Source organism: Erythrolamprus reginae, chromosome 1, assembly GCF_031021105.1.
Source record: "Erythrolamprus reginae isolate rEryReg1 chromosome 1, rEryReg1.hap1, whole genome shotgun sequence".
In the NCBI taxonomy this organism is placed as follows: Eukaryota; Metazoa; Chordata; class Lepidosauria; order Squamata; family Dipsadidae; genus Erythrolamprus; species Erythrolamprus reginae.
The window spans coordinates 283,920,431-283,939,039 of record NC_091950.1 but is presented as its reverse complement, the minus strand read 5'-3'; the positions used below and the strand labels follow the sequence as shown (position 1 = coordinate 283,939,039).

General features: G+C 37.6%; 1 protein-coding gene across 3 annotated transcripts in view; it reads left to right on the top strand.

Moving 5' to 3' along the window:
- SNAP91 (synaptosome associated protein 91) overlaps positions 1-18,609 on the top strand; it is a 94,939-nt gene that overhangs the window by 24,318 nt on the left and 52,012 nt on the right. For all 3 annotated transcript variants that reach the window (XM_070733143.1, XM_070733142.1, XM_070733141.1), the window contains exons 3-5: positions 8,675-8,817; positions 10,100-10,175; positions 13,735-13,837. In XM_070733143.1, the coding sequence (XP_070589244.1) occupies positions 8,675-8,817; positions 10,100-10,175; positions 13,735-13,837 (322 nt within the window). The remainder of the gene's footprint in view (positions 1-8,674; positions 8,818-10,099; positions 10,176-13,734; positions 13,838-18,609) is intronic.

Sequence of the window (18,609 nt, the reverse complement as noted above, 5' to 3'; positions counted from 1 at the left end):
ATTTGGCTTCTGCGCATGCGCAGAAAGCAAAATCTTGTGAGGAGATATAAGTGTGCGCTCGGTTTTTGTGATTTTCACCTAAATCTCACGCGCCCATGCGTCTTCTCACAATATTTTGCTTCCTGTGCATGTGCAGAAGTCAAATCGCCTGCTGGTTACCCGGCGCTGTGCGCGCAGCTCCATTTTTGCCATCGAGGCTACCAAACTTTTTACTTCCACACTGTGGGCGTGGCTTATGCATTTTGTTTCTTGAAAGCTTAGAACTACGACGCCTTAAACATGATCTAAGTATTGCCCACAAGATTATATGCTGCAATGTCCTGCCTGTCAAAGACTACTTCAGCTTCAACCACAACAACACAAGAGCACACAACAGATTCAAGGTTAATATTAACTGTTCCAAACTTGACTGTAAAAAATATGACTTTAGTAATCGGGTTGTTGAAGCGTGGAACTCATTACCGGACTCTGTAGTATCATCCCCTAACCCTCAACATTTTACCCTTAGACTATCTATGATTGACCTCTCCAGATTCCTAAGAGGTCAGTAAGGGGCGTACATAAGCGCACTAGAGTGCCTTCCGTCCCCTGTCCTATAGTCTCTCCTATATCTCGTATTTCTTCTCTACTATATCCTCTATAACCTTCATTGTGTATTACTGTGTATTGAACAAAATAAATAAATAAAAATAAAGAACATATTTCAGTGCAAATTGGGTGCTCTGGGGTGGAGCTCCAAATTATGGTACCGGAACTGCGTTCCTGACCATCCCTCAGGAGCCCATCACTGGGTCCGCCCCATCTAGATAGGAATATACTAATTGGTATGATGGGTGAGTTGACTGCCATCATCGAGTAAGGCTTTCGTTGAGAACTCTGAATTAAATTACAGTCTTATAACACCTTCAAATATTAACAAATAATAATCAAGAGTTACCTTGGAGAAAATAAATTTAATAGATAAAGAGCGATAGTACTTAGACCCTGCAGTACTGCACTCTAACCACTGTGCCACCATAACTTATAAATAAATAAAACCACAATTTTCAATTATAAAAATGCAGTTTTCATAGCTAAGCTGGTATTTAATTGGAAACCGGGTGGCTCAGTTAACATGTCTTTTTAAATTCATTTTTATTTACAGTATTGCATTTTGGAGCCACTTATCTCCCTACTTCGAAGTACAATATTCTTGCTCTGCAGATAGACTCAGATAGTGACATATGATCATTTTTGCATAGAACTTCTGAACTTGTAGTAAATAAGGCATTGAAAATAATCACTAAATCAATATTAGTAGCAAAGTTTAATTCAAAGCGGGTGCCCATTATTGACTGTTCTATTAATGGTTCTACTCCAAAAAAATGTCTGAATAGTGTGCATCCAACAGCTTTTAAAAATAATATACCCCTTGATTTTGTCTGGAATGTAGCTACTGCTGATTAAAAGATGCATTGGTTTTTAGATAAAAGGTAAATGATTGCTTAATAGCTAGTGCCTAATTATTTTGCCAGAAGTTGTTATATCTCTATTTTGATTAAAAATAGAACGATTACAAATGTTTCCACTATAAATGGAAGCACTGTTTATCAAGAAACATTATGTAAATAGACTACTTCTGGAATATAACCTAAACATGATTTGAAAGAAATGTTTGTGCAGCATAAATGCCTAAAGCATATATTCCTAAAGTAGAAAGCTATTAATAGAATATTTATTCCTTCAACATCCAGTTATCCTTTGTTTGCTCAGTAACATTGATTCATAGGCTTGCAAAGAATTCCTGTGATCTGTCTGATCTGAACCTCCCAAAATTGATGCTTAGTATTTAAATTAGTGCAAATGTAATTGAGAATTGAACTTTAATTAAATTGCATCAACATGGATAATAAAGAAGACGATGCTTTCCCAAACTCCTTATTTCCCAATAATTTTCTACATGCAGGTACTGTAGTTCTTGACTTATGACCACAATTGAGTCCAAGATGTTTGTAGCTAAATGAGACATTTGAATTTAGCTTCATTTACGATCTTTCTTGCCACAGTTAAGTGGATCACTGCAGTTGTTCAATTAGCAACAAGGTTGTTAAGTGAATCTGTTTTTCCCATTGACTTTGCTTGTTAGAAGGTCACCAAAAATGATCATATCTCCCCGGGATACTACATCGGTCATAAATGTGAGTCAGTTTCCAAGCATTTGAATTTTGATAACGTAACCAGTTGTAAGTGTGAAAAACCATCATAAATCACTTTTTCAGTGCCATTGTAACTTCAAACGGTCACTAAATGAATTTTTGCAAGTCGAAGACTACCTGTATCTTTATTTAATTTACTTTACACAGACATTGGTTTCTATAGTCCCCCTCTCTTTTTCCTTTTTTCTGCACTTTCTGTTTATTATTTAATAGCATCACTAGGTATTTCATGAAAAAGTATGATAAAAAATAAATATGAGTAAAAAAGAAGGAAATAGGCTTTTCATACACAAACAATAAGCAACAAGAAATAGCAAAATAGATTCATTTCAAGCATTTGTTGGGAAGAATTTAATATTGGGAAGAAAAGTGTACTGTCAGAGTGATCCAGAAGCTGCCTTTCCTGGTTCTGGATCATGTGAAGAATTGAACTAGAGGCCAATTCTGTTACAAAATCTTTTCCGTCTCCCATTCATGGTTATATTCTATATGTAATTTTCAACCTTCTGGTAAATACGTGAAAGGGCTTGTAGTGGATATTGGTCTGATGGGGCCAGCTGAAGTGACTTTCAGCATTTAAAGAGAGCCAAAGTGGTGCAGTGGTTGGGGTGCAGTACTGCAGGCTACTTCTGCTGCCTGCCGGTTGCCTGCAATTTGGCAGTTCAAATTTCACCAGGCTCAAGGTCAACTCATCCTTCCATCCTTCCAAGGTGGGTAAAATGAGGACCCAGATTGTTGGGGACAATATACCACTTAGAAAGGGCTGTAAAGCATTGTAAAGCAATAGATAAGTCTAAGTGCTATTGCTATTGTTAAAATGTTTAGAGTGTGGAAATTTCTGTTCTGAAGCCAAACTGAAAAAGAAAGGAAATTAGGCATTATCTCTTTAAATATGCAGTCAACAATATTCACCATTATTTCCTTTATTATCTATTAGTAAACTATATTTTGATCTTTAACATAAAATAAAAACATATTTTGATATTTGCTATAGGATTGCTATAGGCCATAAGAATAACCCATATTCATAAATTTTATGGGCACCAACTACAAAGTTGTGAAATAGTTTTTGTTCTTTGTCAGCATGAAGTTATTATGGAACTCAAAACAATAAAAATATAAAACTTTATAAGACAACAATTAGGAAATACAAATTAAATCTGTATCTGTGAGTTATATTTATCATAATACAGGCAGTCCTCATTTAGTGGCCGTTTGTGAAAAAGATGGTGATGAAAAAAGTAACCAATTCTTGTATTTATAATCTTCTGCAAAGCAAAGGAAAGCTAAAATCTATCTATAAGCAAACTTGTGGTTTCACTTAAAGACCACTTGTTTAACAACCAAATTGCCAGGTCCAGTTGTGGTTGTGGAATGAGGATTTCTTGTAATTGTATATTATTATAAAATTAAAAAGTATAATTAGAGTATAAAAGAATATATGTCATCCATGGAACCGTGGAGTCCTTGATGCTCTCTGAGCTTGGTTGTTCCCTTGCAGATATTTTATTATTCAGCTAGGTAATATCAATGTGACAATCTGACTGAGAGCAGCTTGCCTTTCAAGAAGAGACTAGATTGCCTTCTGTCAGAAATGGTGTAGGGTCTCCTACTTGGGTGGGGGGTTGGACTAGATGACCTACAAGGTTACTTCCAACTCTTGTTATTCTTTTATTTTTGTTAAAAGTATAAGCTAGCTAGCTAGCTAGCTATTTATTTATTTGTTTGTTTGTCTGTCTGTCTGTCTGTCTGTCTGTCTGTCTGTCTGTTTGATTGATTTTTATGCCGCCCTTCTTCTCAGACTCAGGGCGGCTTACAACATGTTAGAAATAGCACTTTTTTAACAGAGCCAGCATATTGCCTCCACAATCCGGGTCCTCAATTTACCTACCTCAGAAGGATGGAAGGCTGAGTCAACTCTTGAGCCGGTGATTTACGGATCTACAGTCAGCTTCAGTGGCCTGCAGTACAGCACTCTACCTGCTGTGCCACCCTGGCTTTTATTCTGTTGTTTCTGTAATGTGGAATTGCTTCCTGTTTATGTACAGTAGGTTGTCCTGCCAGTGTTGGTGGGGGTATGGTTTTATCATATTCATTAAAATATTGTTTTCTGCTTGATTGTTTGCCTGGTATTAACCTGGGCATTGGTTGTTGGAGACCATGTGATTTAGTCTTTCTGTCTTAACATTGTCATTGTCATCAAGCAGTATTAAAAGTGCTAGGCCAATTAATAGAATGGACAACTAGGTTTAACCAAAGGTTAACTATGGATAGCTGTATTCTATATTCCATCCAGAATTTGAGAAAGAATGGGAAACTGCTCTTAGAAACACAAAACTGGATGACAGAAAGGACTCAGTTGGGCTCCATGGGAAACCTTGCCCAAAAATTTGAAAGGACCTGTCCCAGCAAATCTTCTGAAAATCAGACACAATTGAATGGAAGGGGGGATGCAGACATCAAATCTCCTAAACATGGATCTGAGATACTGGTCAATTAAAGTCACTCTGAAAGGAGAGTTCCTCTGACAGGAGATTTTCTTGTTCCAACCAGTCCAATATGAATGTTAAACTAGTATTAATCTTGCTAATGGTGTTTAATAAGGTGATGGAGCTGCAATTTGCAGATTTGTTCCTCCTTTGAAAAATGGAGACAATGAATGAAAAGCCTTAGTCACTGTGGATATACCCATACTTTCTTTCACACATGAAAATAAAAGAACAGAATTGGACCTTACCAGATTATATTATTTTTAAGTGATTCGAGGCAATTTAATCATTCCCATAAGCTTTCCTGGGTTTTAATTGTGAACTTAAATGCTTGAACTCCATGACTGTGATCAGTTACCAAAGTGTTGCAAATCACATTGAACTCTCTTTAGAAGAGAGGTCTCCAACTCCCAGGCTGCAACCCAATGTCAGGCTCTGGCCCATTTGGAACTGGGCCATGGAAGTGGTGGGCGAGGGCACTTGAGTTCATGCACGTGCGTGAAGCTATATTTATGAAGCATCATTACTTAAATCCCCTCCCAGCTGAACCAAGTCAGATGCAGCTTTTTGTTCACAATTGGTGATAATGATCAGCCAGCCAGCTTGGAAGAGGCTGAAGTAAAAATGCCTCATCACATTTGCTTGGTCTTTTTGGAGGGACCTGGCAGTACCATATCTTGGGACATAGAAGGATTCTTAGCACTAACATGCCCCCAATCCAGTGTCTTCTTATTGAATCTCTGAAAAATTGAGTATTCCCTGGATGATTTTTGGCCACCATTATTTATTGACATCACATTAATGTTTGTTTGTTTAAAATAATGATTAGCTTGTTTGTACTGACTAAAGTGAGGAAAAACACGATTGAGTTATGTATTTTGGATAGGCAGCTGTAAAAATCACAAATCACCCATTTGGATGGTATGCTAAAACTTCCCCTTAAGATTTTGTATTCCTCAGATCAAAGTGATATAAATAATAATAATAAAATTATTGTCATTGTCAAAACAACGAATTGTCATTGGCAACGAAAGTTGTGTGACACCCAGAGACCAGTCCCACCATACATAAAATTAGAATAGGTAAATTTAAAAATAGAATAAAAAATAGAATAAAATGTCCCATCCACTACAAATTCCCCACCCTAAACCACTCAAACATCTACATGACAAACCGAGTAATATTGTCCAACAGTTCACTGATGGTGATCCTTTCGTTCATTGTTAAGTGCGAGTATAGCTCTGGGATAAAAACTATTCAGGAAACATGTGGTCCGAGTTCTAGTTGTTCTGTATCTTCTGCCAGAAGGCAACAGTTCAAAAAGATTGTAAATGTATAAATGTATAAAATGTATAAATACATTTACCAAATCAGGAAATATTTGTGTTTGCAGATTACTAATCTGCATATATTTTTTTTTGTATCACAGTATATGTGTTTTCATCAGGAAGTTGCATGGCTGTATTCATGCGGGTACCAAAAGTTGATTGTGCTTAGCAATTGGCACCTATTTAAGGGGTGAACATATTCATAACCAATTTATAATGTATTCATAACCATGTTTATACATTTTACGTGTTCACAATCATGTTTAGAATTTTTTTGTAATCTTATATATGCTTGACAAATAAATAAAACAAAAAAAATTTCAAATAAGTATTAAAGACTCTTGCAGCATCTTGAGGTCACGTGATCACAATTTGTGACCTTCCCAAATAGCTTCTGACAAGCAAAGTCAGTGGTGGGGATTGATTCATTTAATTATTGCAGTGATTCACCTAACAATTGCAGAGAATTGCTTAACAATTGTGGCAGAAAAGGTTGTAAAATTGGGTGCAACTCATTTAACAACAATTTCTTTAGCAACAGAAATCCTGGTACCGATTGTGGTCCAAAGCTGAGAACTACTTGTATGAAGTAAGATCATATTTTCCAAGTAGGTCCCATCCCCCCAATATAAATATAAATTGATATAGAATTCTATGAGGTGATAATTACAAATCTCTTGAAATCATCCTTATGATCAGAATGAGAGTGCTGCTTTCGATGACAGATGTTGGAAACGAAAGCAAGTCTCCCTGTTTGTCATTCCTTCTGATTCAACATATCCCGGAATCATTGATCATGTACTATTGTGATGACTTTACTAATGCTGCATTACATTTAGAGAGTTATGAGTGTGCCCTGATGAAGTATTTAACAGTATATCGTATAACCAGTGAAGGGCTACCAAATTTTAACTACCACACTGTGGGCATGGCTTATTCAGGACGCCCCGCATTTTCATACTGTGAATAAATAGGATTTTACTATACTGGTCTCAGGAGAAGAAACTGATTCATTTAGAAAATTGTTATGCCTGCAAAAGTGTCCTATATAAAATAATAGAAAGTGACTTTAAATTATTACTGAATCCCTAATGTTAAATCCATATTGGTCTTTATACCTTCCATATCAATGTGGATGCCCAGGAGCTTTATAAGTAGTAGATTTGATAGCAACTAAGATTAAAATCTATAAATAATAGCCGTTCTTATTGAAATGTAACAGGAAGAAATATTTATTTATTTTATTATTTATTTATTATTTGGATTTGTATGCCGCCCCTCTCTGAAGACTCGGGGCGGCTCACAACAAGTGAAACAATCATGATAATCCAATTAATTAAAATATTTAAGGATTTAAGAAAAACCCCATATACTGTACTAACAGACACACACACAAGCATACCATGTATAAATTAAAGTAGAAATATGATAATAATAGGAATCGATGTGAGCATAGTGATAAGAATAAACCTGCAATAATATAAATTGCTTTGCATTAATCTGCTCTATTATAGCATGTCATGATTAGCTCACTGAGCTTCTAGACAGGCTTATAAGAAAGAAAATGAAATTTGTCATTAAATCAATAAAATATGCTACGACTACCGTAGGTAGACATATTTAAATCAAGATAATACCTCCTGTTTTCTTTGCGCTTGTTTTGTGTTTTTAATACGACATCTTTGTATCTATTATATTTTGCCTCAAAGGACAGATTTGAGCAATAATAATTATTCAGTTCTAAACTTGATTGATAGTAAAATATCCAATTGTGTAAAAACATAGATCATCCCCTTCTCTCTCCCTCCCTCCCTCTCCCCCCTTTCTCCCTTGTCCTAAAAGTTTTGCTTAACTAAACTTGAGATACTGAAAATATAAATGTCTAAACTGATTCTAAACCAACTCTGCATATATTGATCTAAAGTAGAAATGGCTGAAAAGTCTCAATTAATGAATTTCCTTCTGCTACAGCTGTTGTGGCATGAACTGTTACAGGAGAAATGGATATGAGAGAATAAGGTTAAAAAAAGATGTCCCTTGCACAGGTTATTCATGTAATGTTTTCAAAGGCAAGTTATAAAGTTAAGTAGCAAAAGCAAAAATATGTTTAATTAATTGATTACAGTTTTCTTCTGATATGGGAATGATGTATGACGTGACTTTGAAAAGATTAAAACAAATATATATATATATATATATATATATATATATATATACATACATACATACATACATACATACATACATACATACATACATACTGTACATACATACATACATACATACATACACAAATATGGTTATAATTTTAATTGAGCCAAATCCAAAATGGATTTGGGCGACCTATTTTTCATTTGTTTCTTTACTGTTTCTCCTCCTATTGTTCACTGCCAAAACAAACACTCACAAAATAAATTTTGGCAATAGCAATAATGTTAAACCATCCATTAAGGAACTGTTTTCCATTTTATCTTTTATTGGCTTTTCTAAGTATTATACACCGAGTGACTTATTTTAAACTTTAAACTTCTTTTTTTAGTGAAATTGCTACTGTATCGTGTAATGATTTTTGCCAGTAATTTGTAACTATACTCTCTTTAACCAGCACATCATCTTCTTTCTATATTTACTGTTACTATTGTCTTCTTCTTCAATATTGTAGACCTAATCCAGGCCACAAATGAGACAAATGTCAACATTCCACAAATGGCTGATACCCTCTTTGAAAGAGCGACAAACACTAGTTGGGTTGTTGTCTTCAAGGCCTTAGTTACAACACATCATCTAATGGTTCATGGCAACGAGGTAAGCATTTTAGTCCTCAAAGCTAAAGCAAGGCATTGTTTAAAAAGCCTGTGTTTGTCTCATAGACTCTAACTAAAGAAAAAGTTATAGCAAGTAGTGAACTTATCTGATACACTGTTAAGGACAGTATAAATACAGTATTTAGGTTATATGGGCTTTTCTGTATGAAAGTTTTAGAGAATAAATGATCTGCTTACTGAAGGAGATAATTTTATTTCGGCATTTCATGCATCTAATAGAAATGCTCTGGAGATTGGGGATAATTTCAAATACGGTATTTTTTGGAGTATAAGACGCACTGGAATATAAGAGGCACCTTAGTTTTGGGGAAGGAAAATAGGGAAAAGAATCTTCTAACCAGGTATTCATCTAGCTAGCGTCCTTAGTCTGGTCAGCTTCAGCACATTATTTTATCCCCTGGTTAAGAGCTTAAAAAAATTATTCTGAGAGAGTAACAATGAAAGAGCTGGAAACATCATTAGCACCTGGAAAGAAACAGTCTGAGCAAGTAGAGCAATGGAAAAAACCCTGCAAAATATTAGGGCTTGGAAAACATTCTTCTTTGCAGTGAATAACAATGAAAGAGCTTGGATACATTAATAGCACCTGGTTAGGGCTGGAAAGAAATAACTGGAGCAAATAAAGCAATGAAAAAAACCCCTACAAAGATAGGGTTTGGAATACATTATTGGTAGAAAGTAACAATGAAAGCTTGCAAGTGGGTAAGAGCTGGGAACATCATTAGCACCTGGTTAAGGCTGGAAAGATTCATGGCACGTTGAAGTACCCCACTGCTTGCTTCCCTCCATAAAGATGTAGTTCCATTAGGGACTAGATGCTGAGTGCGGTTTGTCAGCCAGTTATGATGAACATGCATGGTTTAACTTTTTTTAAATATGGAAGGATTCAGTGCATATTCAGATTTGTGAACAGCCATCTGCATTTAGCAGTGGTGGGCTATAAAAATTTTTGCCACTGGTTTGTGCTTGTGCTCATGTGCAACACTTCTTTGCATGCGCAGAAGCATTTCGGGTGGGTGGGCGGAGCCTCCTTCCACCGGCACTACCAGTTCTAAGAACCAGACTGAACCGGGAGCAATCCACCACTGGTTCCTAAGTACTTGTATATAAGCTGACACACATAACTAGAGATATGTACAAATTAGTATTGATAATGTAAAGAAATATTTCATGTTTTTTTAGCAGAAATGAAATACGTTTTCGGATCTATTATAGAAAAGGAAAAGAGATATAATTTATTTTACTGTTTTTCTCCCTCTTAGAGATTTATTCAATATTTGGCATCTAGAAATACACTATTCAATCTCAGCAATTTTTTGGACAAAAGCGGATCACATGGTAAGAAAAACCATTTTCTTTATCAAGTTTAGTGTCTTAGCTTATTTAAAGAGAACAACATGAGCAGAAACATAATTTTTTTCATAGTTGTTTAGTATTACATATTTAGATCAAAGCAAATATCACAAACGTAAACAGTACAGATTAAATTTATCTTTGCTCTTGATGTTCATTTTTGTGTACCTTTCTAAACACATCAAAATAACCTTTCTAAGCACTTTGATATACAGTGTTCCCTCGATTTTCGCGGGTTCAAACTTCGCGAATAGCCTATACCACGGTTTTTCAAAAAATATTAATTAAAAAATACTTCACAGTTTTTTTCCTATACCACGTTTTTTCCCACCCGATGACGTCATATGTCATCGCCAAACTAATAATTTTTGCAAATAAATAACAAAAAAAATAATTATTGTGAATAAACAATTATGTTTATAAATATCAGGATCACTAAGTGTCTTATTCAATGGTGAGTACCAGTAATAATGGTGAGTAAATGGTTGTTAACGGAATGGGGAATGGTAATTTAGGGTTTTAAAGTGTTAAGGGAAGGCTTGTCATACTGTCCATAGCCAAAAATGGTGTATTTACTTCCGCATCTCTACTTCGCGGAAATTCGACTTTCGCGGGCGGTCTCGGAACGCATCCCCCGCGGAAATTGAGGGAGCACTGTACTGCCTCATTGTTACTTTAAGTCATAGTTAAACAATGCCATTTTATTTATTTATTTTTTAAAATAGCATTTTATCTCTGTTGAAGAAAATAAATCAGAAGGTTTCACAATTGTCTGCATTTAGATTCAATTAACTTCTTTGTATTTGTATTTATTAGATTTGTATGCCGCCCCTCTCCGAAGACTCGGGGCGGCTAATAACAATATAAAAAGACAATGTAAACAAATCAATATTAAAAATAATCTAAAAACCCCCAATTTAAATAACCACTCATACATACAAGCATACCATGTATAAATTCCATAAGCCTAGGAGGAAGGGAAATTTCAATTCCCCCATGCCTGACGACAGAGGTGCGTTTTAAGGAGCTTGCGAAAGGCAAGGAGAGTGGGGGCAACTCTGATATCTGGGGGGAGCTGGTTCTAGAGGGTCGGGGCCGCCACAGAGAAGGCTCTTCTCCTGGGTCCCGCCAAACGACATTGCTTAGTCGACAGGACCCGGAGAAGGCCAACTCTGTGGGACCTAACCGGTCACTGGGATTCGTGCGGCAGAAGGCGGTCCCGGAGATATTCTGGTCAGGTCATAACCAACACTTTGAATTGTGACTGGAAATTGATCGGCAACCAATGCAGACTGCGGAGTGTTGGTGTAACATGGGCATACCTTGGGAAGCCCATGATTGCTCTGGCAGCTGCATTCTGCACGATCTGAAGTTTCCAAACACTTTTCAAAGGTAGCCCTATGTAGAGAGCATTATAGTAGTTGAACCTCGAGGTGATGAGGGCATGAGTGACTGTGAGTAGTGAGTCCCAGTCCAGATAGGGCCGCAACTGGTGCACTAGGCGAACCTGGGCAAACGCCCCCCTCGCCACAGCTGAAAGATGTTTCTCTAATGTGAGCTGTGGATCGAGGAGGAAGCCCAAGTTGCGGACCCTCTCTGAGGGGGTCAATAATCCCCCCCAGGGTTATGGACGGACAGATGGAATTGTCCTTGGGAGGCAGGACCCACAGCCTTTATAATTATGTCAAAATATTTACAATACCCCGGGGGTGGGGGGTGGGGTAGCAAAAATGGAGCTTCACCCTAGAGCACTCAATTTGCACTGAAAGGTGTTGAAAGAAAATGCAGGGTGTCCTGCATAAGCCATGGCCACAGTGTGGTAGTAAAAATTTTGGTAGCCCTTCACTGACAATACCATACATTCTTCTTTACAGCAAATTGAGAGTATATTTCTTACAGACATCATAGCACAATGAAGACTATACATAGACAGACTGAGACTGGAGACCACATCCAGCTCCAAGCTTTGTTCTTTGCACATGCTCGGTGGCACTTTTTCTCTCATTTGCTGACTGAGCTACCACATGACTCTTCTAGCTCATGAAACTTCCAACAAAAATTTCACATTCTGTAAAACAGGCTTTAATTTAATTAAGATTGTGTCATTAATATAAGTAAATTTATTTTCTATGTATTTATGTGTTTGTCCCAGATATGGTTCTCTGATACCGAATGAGGATAAAAATAAAAAAATAAAGTTGGATATTTAATAATGAATGGCCATTTTTATTTAATAAGCTGCAAAGAACTTATACCAGGCTCGCTATTCTGCAAAGGATTGCAATACCGATTCTTTGCTATGATGTCAGGCCTAGGCAGATTAGTGTAAGTTTCCAATTCCCGGTAAACATGTTTTCAAAAAAAAAAATCTGTAGGCAGCCTTACATCTGTTAATTTTTCTGAAATATGCTTTGGCAGGCTGTCACTTGAGGTTTGTTGATCTGAGTATCTTAGGAGGAATGTAGGTGCCTTGTTCTCTTAATACAGAAAAGTTTAAATATACCACAGCCAGGTTAATTGGAAAAGAGAGAGTACAAAGAGAAAATGAAGGGAGAAACCTTCTAAGACAGGATGCTAGCCATGCCCACCCTTATTTTAGCAAAGGGGGCAAGTCGCGATACATCACATGACAATAACGATGGTGCGGGATTGACACCCCTGTTCTAAGATGAAAGTTGTTTTGGATTCCTGAAATTTATTGATTGATTGATTGATTGATTTGATTTGATTGTATGCTGCCCCTCTCCGCAGACTCGGGGTGGAAATTTTAGAAGTGTACTCTTTGCCCAAGGCTATCAACAAAATAATTCCATATAAGATTCTATGAATTAAATCCTGGCAATGTAAAGATTGCATAATTCTGTTATACTGTATGTAAGCCTCTCTTCAGCACAACTTCATGAGCACATTGCAGAGCTAAGTAAAATTTTATAGGGATATTGATAGGGGAATTGTCCTCTCGCTCTTTCATCATAGCCCTATCAATCACATATTGCAGCTTGTCTTTATTTTATCAGCATCCAGTACACAATGGTTCAACAGTTGTTTTCTAGTTTAATAGTTCTTTATATAAGAATATGTACCAGTGATTACTGTCACAAGCCATTGCCTGTTATTCAAACCTAGCTGTGTATTATTATTATTATTATTATTATTATTATTATTATTATTATTATTATTATTATTATTATTATTATTAAGACTTGTATGCTGCCCCTCTGCGAGGACCCAGAGTCTTGATATTTACAAGATATTCTCTGCTCTCCCTTCAGGGTTTATTAATGTGATTTCCTGTATTTAAACAAGAGATTTGGGAAAATATTCATTGATTGGGAAAGAATAATACATAAGTGATAATTCTTGGTTTGGTCAATAACTAGGCAATTACCGTACAAGTGAACCTTCTTTTATTTTGATTTTTAGAGTAGTTGGAATAATAACAGAAAAATCCAATAGATTTGCTTCATTAACATTATCAATTTTTCTCACTCACTGTAATAAATTAATAAATCAAAATTTTCCATATTATGGTTTCTTTTTCTAGGATATGATATGTCAACTTTTATCAGGCGCTACAGTAGATATTTGAATGAAAAAGCATTTTCATACAGACAAATGGCATTTGATTTTGCAAGAGTAAAAAAGGGGTAAGCAGTCCTTATTTAGTATTAATATTGTTGTTGCAATGTAATTAATTGTATCTTGCTGCAATTATTTTTTACCTAACCTAACCTAACCTAACTTGAATGTTGATGCAAATACTTCTGACAGTATCCTATATTATATTATACTCAGAGGTGGGTTCTAACATTTTTTACTGCCGGTTCTGTGGGTATGGCTAGATGGGGGGTGGTGGTATGTGGCTGAGTGGCCAACTTGACAGATACCCAGTCATATGACCCACCACCACCAAGACCACTGAAATGGTGGAATTTTTGGGGACTTTTTGATACTCAGGCCCCATATTCAGGTCAGGATGTCTGGGATGGCAGTTGTCATATTGGCTTTCCCTCTGCTGCCCTTCCTGGCCAAAAAGTACTCCTTCTCACCTCTGACGGTCCTTTCCCATGATTGCAGCCTCTCCCAGCCTTCACCCATGCCTCCATGCCATTTCGGGTGCCCAGCTTACTGGCTCCAACAGCAGTGGCTGCAAGAGACGCGGGCTTGTCTGGAGCTGCTCCCCTGCGGCTGACCCCGCAGCTTGTCCCTCCTGTCCCTGGGTGACAGGAAGCAGGGCAGAAAAGAAGCAGGCACAGCGGCTATATGTTTGGGCAGGACAAGGGAAGAATGGCTCATCTCAAATAGTTCCTTCGCCTGCACTTCCACTCCATTTTTGGATGGCCATCTTACCGGGCTGCCCCCGTCCCTATCGTGGTTCCAACGGTGGTGGCTTCAGGAGACACTGGCGACGCGGGGGCATGGGTGAAGCAAGGGAGGGAGGGTGCAAGTAGAAAAGCAAGTAGGATGCTTGGCTGCATAGCTACAGGTATAACAAGCAGGAAGAGGGAGATTGTTATCCCCTTATATAGAGCGCTGGTGAGACCACATTTGGAATACTGTGTTCAGTTCTGGAGACCTCACCTACAAAAAGATATTGACAAAATTGAACGGGTCCAAAGACGGGCTACAAGAATGGTGGAAGGTCTTAAGCATAAAACGTATCAGGAAAGACTTAATGAACTCAATCTGTATAGTCTGGAGGACAGAAGGAAAAGGGGGGACATGATCGAAACATTTAAATATGTTAAAGGGTTAAATAGGGTTCAGGAGGGAAGTGTTTTTAATAGGAAAGTGAACACAAGAACAAGGGGGCACAATCTGAAGTTAGTTGGGGGAAAGATCAAAGGCAACATGAGAAAATATTATTTTACTGAAAGAGTAGTAGATCCTTGGAACAAACTTCCAGCAGACGTGGTTGGTAAATCCACAGTAACTGAATTTAAACATGCCTGGGATAAACATATATCCATCCTAAGATAAAATACAGAAAATAGATAAGGGCAGACTAGATGGACCATGAGGTCTTTTTCTGCCATCAGTCTTCTATGTTTCTATGCATGGAGGCTGCCCGCAGTTTCTTAGTTCCTCTGGAGCAGCTCCCCTGCAGCTGAGCCCGCAGCTTCTCCTTGGTCCCCCTGGGTGCGAGGGAGTGGGGCAGGCAAGAGGCGGGTGTGCTGGCTGTATGTTTGGGCAGGGGGGCTTATGGACCCGGGATGTTCCTTTGGATTGACGGCCACATTGAATTCCTCACCTGGTTCCGACAAGGCCTCCAGCACAGTAGTTTCTGTGGGGTCTGCTGACTTCCCAAGGTCAACTACCTCCAACTCTGGCATTGTGCCTTCAGCCGTAATTAAATCCGTGAGCTCTAACAATTCTGTCAGGTTCCAAAATGAAAAGAAAAAGAAAGGAACACAACCAAGTACAAATTTGGTTTGCTAATGACTGCTTTCCTGACACTCGCTGACAATATCAAAGAGAAATTCTTGTTAGGACTGCTCACCTGTGCTCCCCATCACCTTATATTCCTAATCATCACTCACCCACTCATGCGTGCACGTCCCTCCCTGTAGTCCAGAAATGAAACATGCTACTCCATAAGCCAGTCTTCCTTCAGCTGCCTTGCTGTTCTTAAAGGAGAATCGCTCCTTGCATTAGTCTCCAAGCCTCTTAAAGACTGTTGATTCCATGCAGCCTCTCCCCACCAAATGGCAGCCCCTGGATGGGCAGTATGCAGGAACTGACAGCTTGCCTGTGTGAAGGCAGGAGGAGGCAGTAGATGCATGTGGCGGAGGCGAGGCAGGGCGAGCATCCGAGCGAGTGGACCTTGCTCGGGGGCATGGCCAGGCTGCCGTAAACTGATGGTTTCGAGAACCAGTCGCTATTTTTACTACCGGTTCTTTAGAACCAATCGAACCGGGAGGAACCCACCTCTGATTATACTACTATTCAGTGCAATGAATTTAGTATTGCTGTAATTATTTCTAACAATCTCCTGTTATTGTTATATTCATGTGAAACATTAAAAAGGAATTAAACTGAAAAGGGTTCTGGCACGCAAGTATTGCCATTTGTTAAGTACAACAAAGGTTATTTTGTGTGTTTATCCAATAGAATGTCTAAAGAGCCCAACTTTTTGTTAGGATTCCTGTCTTCTCTCACACTGTGTTCTGTTTAAAAATAGAATTCTTCCCTTTCCCTGAGTTTTCTTCTAGCGGTTTCAGAAGTAACATCTTTGATTTCTTCCTCCTCTAGTATTTGTATCTTTATTTATTTGTTTGTTTGTTTATTTAGTTAGTTAGTTAGTCCAATACACAATAATATACAATGAAGCTTATAGAGATATAGTAGAGAAGATATATGAGATATAGGAGAGACTTTAGCACAGGGGACAGAAGGCACTCTAGTGCTCTTATGTACGCCCCTTACTGACCTCTTAGGAATCTGGAGAGGTCAACCGTGGATAGTCTAAGGGTAAAGTGTTGGGGGTTAGGGGATGACACTACAGAGTCCAGTAATGAGTTCCACGCTTCAACAACTTGATTAGTAAAGTTGTATTTTTTACAGTCAAGTTTGGAGCGGTTAATATTAAGCTTGAATCTGTTGTGTGCTCTTGTGTTGTTGTGGTTGAAGCTGAAGTAGTCTTTGATAGGCAGGACATTGCAGCATATGATCTTGTGGGCAATACTTAGATCTTGTTTAATGCGTCGTGATTCTAAGCTTTCAAGACCCAGGATTGTAAGTCTAGTTTTGTAGGGAATTCTGTTTCGGGTAGAGGAGTGAAGGGCTCTTCTGGTGAAGTATCTTTGGACATTTTTGAGGCTGTTAATGTCAGAAATGTGGTATGGGTTCCGAACAGATGAGCTGTATTCTAGGATGGGTTTGGTGAAAATTTTGTAATCTCTGGTAAGTAGTGTGAGATTTCCAGAGCAGAAGCTATGTAAGGTTACATTAAGAACTCTTGAGGCCTTCTTGGCGATGTTGTTGCAGTGGGCTTTGGCACTTAGTATCCCGAGGTCCTTGACCGAGTGGGGATTATCTGTTATAATTTGTTTATTAAGTTTGTATTTGAAGTTCTGATTCTTTTTGCCGATGTGTAGGACAGAGCATTTGCTGGTTGAGATTTGGAGTTGCCATGTGTTGGACCAGTCAGAAACTGAGTCTAGGTCTTTTTGTAGAATAGTTGTGTTATCAGTGGTGTTGAAGAGTTTTACATCATCTGCAAAAATAACAACTTTTAGTCTTAGTTGCTGCTTGGGTTTTATGGCCATCAGAGCACCCATTAGGAAGTAGTAGAACTGAGGCAATAAACTGGCAGACATCCATTGTGCCTTTTTTTGCCTTGTGAGGGAATCATGCATGCATTATCAGATCTTAGTAAAATAGGACTGCTTTCTCACTTAAGGGAATATCTTTGGAGGAAGACTCTCAGTAAAACAGTCTCTGTTGTTAAATTGGCTTTGATGGAACTTGACTATCAATCTAGATTAAGAGATGACCTTTGTCAGGCACTCCTGCAGGTCTCATTTTCACTCAGCTCTTATAGAGAACATTGCACAAATGTTGCAATCATAAGGTATTGGAGTGTGTATTGAACATTGAAGGGTTCCTTCCCTTTTTATTTCTGGCCATACTTCATTCAAGACTTCTTTTTAACTAATGTAAGATTCAATAACCACAATGCACATTTCCCAGTGCTAACGGCCTATTAAAAATGTCTAAAGACTTGTTTGAAACCATTGTTTATGCCAGCATCAAAATCCTGTATTATCACCTTTTTTTAATCATCTATTCAAATTCAATTATCATTGCAGATTCCCAGCTTTTAATTTAGTGTATTGTAGCAAAAGCTTAATCCTTTGTATGTCAGATGGACTCTCTTTCTAACTTCCAGGTTTATGTGGCTATGTCCCAGTACTTTCATAGGGGAAAAATAGTATTTTCCATCTGACTCCCAGGCAAAACACAGAGACTCATTAAAGTCTTTGATGTTGGAGAAATTTCTGTTGCCAAGCAGCAAATTATACCTCTAGACACTCCAGAGATTACATAGCCTATATGTTTTTTTTTCAAAGTATTACTTTAACATATATAAAAAAAATCATGATGTAAAGAAGAAAGAAGAGGGATAAAATACAGAAGAACATACTCAGTTTTTAAATAGAAAATGACAGATTTTCTGATCACCAAGAATAATGTTAATAAGCTTTTCCCTATAAATGATGCAAAGTAAATTCATAAATAAGTCAATATCTGTCCATCACTTTAAATCGGTTTAATGTTGTCTCCACTAAAATAAAACAATATCCCCAGTGCACAATAAATCCAGAAATCTTATGAATCAAATTCTAATTTTTCAGCATATAGTTCAAATAGCATTCACACGTTGAACTTTATTATTGTTCCCAACTTCAAATAAGTC